The 6,239-nt window shown below is 42.9% G+C and overlaps 1 protein-coding gene across 1 annotated transcript in view; it reads right to left on the bottom strand.

The window, feature by feature from the left end:
• CSUI_005856 (myosin h) overlaps positions 1 to 5,986 on the bottom strand; it is an 11,571-nt gene extending 5,585 nt beyond the window's left edge. Inside the window, exons 1-4 of the mRNA XM_068066024.1 lie at positions 3,899 to 5,986; positions 2,672 to 2,876; positions 1,559 to 1,700; positions 337 to 645 (exon numbers count right to left, since the gene is read on the bottom strand). Of these exons, the coding sequence (XP_067922000.1) occupies positions 337 to 645; positions 1,559 to 1,700; positions 2,672 to 2,876; positions 3,899 to 4,255 (1,013 nt within the window). The 5' untranslated portion in view covers positions 4,256 to 5,986. The remainder of the gene's footprint in view (positions 1 to 336; positions 646 to 1,558; positions 1,701 to 2,671; positions 2,877 to 3,898) is intronic.
• Between the last annotated feature and the right edge of the window lie 253 nt (positions 5,987 to 6,239).

Raw genomic sequence — 6,239 nt, 5'->3', positions numbered from 1 at the left:
TCTATCTCTAATGTATCTTTAATCTATCTGAAGAAGAAGAGAAAGAGAAAGAAGGAGAGAGAAAGAGAGAAACAGACACGCATACACACATAGATAGATAGATAGAGAAAGAAAGAGAGAAAGCAGGACATGCAGAGAGAGCGAGATAGATCCGATCCCCTCTCTCTCCAGACTATAGAGTCGTGATACAGTAGAACAGTAAGGAGTAGACCTAAGCTTCCCTTCCCACTAAGACGAAAGAAGAGATGAAAGCTAAACCGAAACAAAGAAGACCGAGAAAGAAAGAAAGAGAGAGAGGTTATTCATTATCAATTGTATCCTTTCATTTGACCTTACTTGAGCTGTTGCCGCACATCTTCGAATTCTTTTAGGTCATTCACGGTCTCGACCTCATAGCACCCGGACTTGTTGAGAAATTCATAGTCTTCTGCTTTCTTTAGAAAGCATTTTTCTTTCTCGTCAGGTTTGAGGCCTTTAATCATTTGATAGAAGATATGGTACCCTCTCTCTCCTTGTCCCTGGAATTCTATCCGAGAAAGTTCAAGCATATAGCTACTGATCACGCCTCCATGGATACCTCCTGTAGGCGCCACGTCCAACATGACGAAACGACCGAAGCGGGAGGAATTATTGTTGCGAAGGGTTCTAAAGAGAGACAGAGAGAAAAGAAGAGGAGAGAAGAGAAGGAAGGAGTGGAGGATACTGGGAAAGAGATGCAAAGAAAAACCTCCAAGAGGGAGAGAAGAACGATGGAAAGAAAGAACGAAAGAAAGAGATCTACTGAATGAAGGGATGTGCTAGAGACACCTCTTTAATGGCAGTCTGTCTTGATAGAGATCAATCTGTAGGTAGAGAGAGAAAAGATTGAAGAGGAAGAAGAAGAAGAAGAGAAAGCAGACCTCGCCCAACAGTGAAGAGCTTGTTAGTCAAGAATGTAAACCGGGGATTAAGAAGGAATGAGAAAGAGAAAGAAGCTCTCTATTAGGTGGAGGTCTATACAGTAGAGAGGAGGCATGAACAACATAGGCATACACATAGAAGGTGAGAGAAAGAGAGAGAGACCTAAAAGATAATGATACAAAGAATAGACACTCGAGATAGATAGATAGATCGGAGATAGATAGATAGATACACTGAAGATAGATAGATAGATTAAAGATGAATAGATCGACAGATTGAAGATAGATGGATAGATAGATCGATTAAAGATAGATAGATAGATAAATACACTGAAGATAGACAGACAGATTAACGATAGATAGATAGATTAAAGATAGATAGATAGATAGAGTAAAGATAGATAGGTCGATAGATAGATAGATAGATGAATAGATTGAAGTTAGATAGACAGATAGATAGATCAACTCAACAAGATACAGAGGTATGAGGCGACCATCTGACGAAGAGGATGAAAGTGGAGTATCCGTGAGTGTGTTACTCTTCTTATTCTTCTTGGAAATTCTCTTCTTTCTTTCATTCTTTCATTCATTCTTTCCCTTTTTTTCTTTCTTTCTAGGTTGCGTGGATTTCGGTAGACTGGCTGGGGTGTCTTTCTTACTTTGCGTTTCCGACGGCTTCGAGAAGAGGGTTTGCGCCGAGAATAATTTCTTGAATCTTCGCTCCTCCTGTCCCAGACTTAGACGTCGCAAAATACTGCATAAGCTGACGAGCAGTCTCCGTCTTACCTGCTCCTGACTCGCCTACGAAGAGACAGAGAGGAGAGAAGACAGACAAGTAGAAGGAGACAGAGAAAGAGAGAGAGAGAAGCAAGAAGGAAAAGAGAGAGAGAGAGAGAAAGAAAGAGAGAGAGATAAGGCATTCATTCACTGCAGTGACAGAAAGCCCCGCACGAACAAACACTATAGAAATTGCAGAGACACACATATAGCTATAAATATCTATATAGATCGACATATGTAAGTATACACATTCATACACGGACAGGAGCGAGCACACACGCGGAAGATGAAAGAAGCAGGGAAAGAATGAATGGAAATCTCCCCGGCGTCTTTATCTCTCGCTCGGTATAAACAGATAGGGAGATGAAAGATAGAAAAATAGATACATAGATAGATAGATAGATCACTTGAGCCTGTGTGTATGTCTCTCTCTGTCTCTGTCTCTGTCTCTCTCTCTGTGCGTGTCTATAGCTCTTACAGGAATCTCTGTGTGCCCAGCGTGGAGTACGGCCCTCTATCGCGGCATCTCTGTAACTCTTTATACAGAGGAAATACAGACATATCTACATGTATGTACACCTATATCTACCTCTCTACCTATATATCTCCATCTATAATAGAAAGAGGAGGTCAGATAGGTAGTATGATCTTCATCTTACACTGCCTCCGCATGAAAGCGTAGGACCGTCGTCTCTAGCACGATAAGAGACACGAGCACCGGCAGTGCAAAATTTATCTTCACATGACGAACCTCGTCCACTCCCCTAATATCTCAAGTCAACGCCTACCTACATACACACTCATCATAGATCTGCATATGTGTGTAGGTGATCTTATTGACAGGAGCATGTCGACGTAGGTGGCCATACATATATATATATATATATAGAGAGAGAGAGAGAGAGACACTGCGCATGTATGTAGATATGATGCGTAGATGCATATCTGTCTTTCTGCATATGTGTGTAGGTGATCCTATTGAGTAGACATACCACTGACAACGCAGGCCTGATTTTCCTTAGTGATGCGGAGCATATCCATAGCGGTCTGAGCCACGGCGTATGTATGAGGAGGCACATCCGTAGGAAAGCCTCTGGACGTATCTGCGTTTTGATACTTCGTAATGTTGGATGGCTCATACAGACCAGGAATAAGCTTGAAGGGATTCATTGCTACTAGAAGTCGACCTGCGTAGGTCTGGAACAAGAAAAAGCAAAGAAAGAGATAGACAGCCAAGGAGAGAGATAAATAGATAGAGAGATTAAACACAGAGAGAGTAAGGATAGATAGAGAGATAAAGATAGAGAGATAGAGAGATTAGAGATAGATAGGTAGATTAGTGATAGGTGGATAGATGGAGAGATAGATAGATTAGAGATAGATAGAGATATATCAAAGACAGGCAGATAGACAGATAGACAGAGGGATAGATTAAAGAGAGATCCAGTGAAAAGATAGAGAAGAAAGACAGACGGCAGCGCAAGAGAGAAGAGGAAGACGGAGAAAATAGGAGAAATAAGAGATGAAGAGAAAGAAGCATTCTACGGATAAGGAAGGAGCAAAGGACTATTTTGGGTGGTGCTTCCAAGTCACCTGTCTCTACACTCACTCTGTATCTAGCATACACATACACACCTAACTGTCCATCTCTATCTATCTATTTATCTTTAATCTATCTATCTATCTTTAATTTATGGAGAGATGTAGGTAGGTGTACATTACCGTAGGCGAGCTTGGGTACAGAAAGGACCGAAAGAAAAGAAGGAGGAATAAGAGAAGTAAAGAAGCGTGAAAAGAAGAAGAAAATGGACGAAGAGAACGGAGAGGACACGATAGACGCAGCTAGCTAAGATGCCTATGTTGGCTATAAGAGAGAGACCCGCAGCTCGCTCGTAGGTCCTATAGACACTGTAGAGAAATGAGAAGGGAAAGGGAGAAGATGCGAGAGAAGCTCTGGACGTGTGCGTCCTCTCGAAAGAGATCTCGGAAAGACGATCGAAAGAAGAAGAAAATGGAGAGGAGAGGGGGCCCATACACAAATCTCCAAGGGCGAAGCTTTCTCACATACACAGTGGAGACAACTTCTCTCTCTTCAGGAGGAGAGACGAATGAAGAGATGAGAATACATCTAAGGCAAGGAGGTGTAGACGAAGAAAGAGCGAGAAAGAGAGAAATCGAAAGGAGAAAGAAAAGAAAGAGAGCGCAAGAGATGAACTTACATATATGAGATCTCGTACATATCTTTCTCTCAAGACTTCTAAAGCACATGCTTCGTTTGCATGAGGAAGCTTGGAAAGATCCACAACGGTCGAGGGATCGAGTCCTACGTTGGCGTTTAAGCAATCTGAGACATCTACCGTCTTCGAGGCCCCATCCACATCGACAGTTAGCTGCGTTCCATTGATACTTTTCACAGTTGCTTTAACATAGAGCTCTTCTTTCTCAGGTTCTCTGACGAAAACGACAGATCCTATCAAGTAATCGCCGAGCTCTACTGCAGAATACTGTCTCTGGACTTTCTTCTTCGCCGCTCCTGCGCCTCCCCCTCCTGCAGCCTTTTTGCCTACTGTCGCCATCTCTCAAACTCATATAGAAAGACAGAAAGGAGAGACAGGAGATTATGAAGAAGAGAGAGAGAGAGAAGAGGAGAGAGAGACAGGAAAGGAAGAAGAGAGAGAATGTGGAAAGAGAGAGAGAGAGGGCTGATAAGCTGGTGGAGATGAAGTTCGGGACGTGTCTGTTGGACTGAGAGATCTCTAAAAGATGTGAAAAAGAGGAAGAAAGGAAACAACAGATAAGAAGAATTCCCAAGAATGAAGAAAAGGCGCAGAGAGGTGATTGACCATCGATTTGAACGGAGGGTGGCAGGAAGAAATGAAGAAAAAGAACAAAGAAGACGAGGCAGAAAGAGAAACTCTTCACCGAAGAAGAGAGAGGATCACCGTTAACATGCAGGAAAAGAGATGTCTTTCTTTCTTCATTCAAATAGGTGGATGTGATGTGGCGGTGTACATACACCTGAAAAGGTAGATGAAATAGAAGGAGCATCAATCCCTATTAAGCCAAGGGGTGAGAACCGGTAGACATTCTTGCAGATACAGATATACACATAGATGAGTTTATACGGATGAATAGATTGGTCGAAGACAGACAGATAGATAGGTAAAGATAGATAGGGGAAGAGACTTGAAAAGTAGACAACGTCCGAATTCGTAAGAAGAGAGAAGGGAAACGAATGGCGTACGGAAAAAAAAAGAAGAAAAGAGAAAGGGAGAGAGAGACAAACTCGAGGTGTATGTACACCTATCCCAATACTCGTCTTGAGTCGATCGATGAGCTCCCTGAGAGGACGTCGAAGATAGATGCCGGGAGAAAGATATGCGCGATGCTTGTCTTCCAAAGAAGGAAAAAAGAGCCAGTCAAAGAATGAAAGAAGACACCCCAAAGAAATGTCTAGACAAAATTTCGAGAAGAAAATTCATTCATAGCGGCGAAACCACTTTCACTTCCGATCTTCTTAACATCGAGCTTTCCTTTTCCAGCTAAAATAAAAAGGAAGAAAGAACGGAAGGACAAAGCCCCGCGGATATAGAGAAGGGCGAGAACAAGCCTTGAAAAGAAAGAAGAAAGAGAGACGAGGAGAGAAAGAAGAGAAAGGATTTCTTGAGTCTGACGATGTGAGAATGGATGGACCGAAGAGGGAGAAAGCGAAGACTTCCTTCTTACAGCTAGACAAAAAGCGAGGAGCCCCGGGACAAAAGCCTTTCGAAGATCAGAGAAAGAATGAATTATCCGAGCCGCTAGAAACCTTCATTTATCCACCTTTTTCTTTCTTTGTTAAAGGCAAACATGAAAAGTCTTTGCCCGAGAAGAACACGCCCCAGCGCGCCTGCATGACAATTGAGAAGAAAAGAAATCCGGCGAGGTATCCATACATGGCTAGACAGACCGATAGAAGCTAGCGTTCTTCACCGTCGAAGACGATCTCTCTCTCATGTGAAAAGAAGAAGAAGAAGAAGATGAAGTCTCTCTGGAAGAAAGAAAGAGAGAGAGAGATTGCTGACCCTTCTGGATGGCTGGCTGTCTTGGATAGATGAAAGATGACGGCGACGATAAATCAATCAAGCACCAGTCCCTCTCTCCTTCTACGGGTTGGGGAAGGCTTCTTTCTTTTCTTTTTCGTCTAAGTTTTCCGTTCTTTCTTAAGCAATTCCTTCATCCTTCTCTCCCTTTCAAATAAGATAAGATAGCAGTCTTTATCCATAGATAAAAGGATTCTTTCTCTCGTGTTTGAATAGATACGACGGCTTGTACGGGTGGTGAACTGCTGGCTTGCTTGCTTCTCTCCCGTCGATAATGGTGGCTCAGCGTGCGCGATGTGTGGAGGAGGAGGAAGAAGAAGCCTTTCTTCCACATCGTCCACCCACCTCGCTTGCTGCTCCTGCTGTGACACCTCCGATCGATGTGTTACTTCCTTTCGGGCATCTCGAAAACGTGTCTGGCTAGCTAGCTGTACATGCTTCGATGTTGAATAGATAAGAAGAAAAGACATGCACAAGA

This window comes from Cystoisospora suis, assembly GCF_002600585.1.
Source record: "Cystoisospora suis strain Wien I chromosome Unknown contig_2877, whole genome shotgun sequence".
NCBI classification, from domain to species: domain Eukaryota; phylum Apicomplexa; class Conoidasida; order Eucoccidiorida; family Sarcocystidae; genus Cystoisospora; species Cystoisospora suis.
Note: the sequence above shows the minus strand (reverse complement) of the source record. Positions and strands in the feature narration are given on the sequence as shown.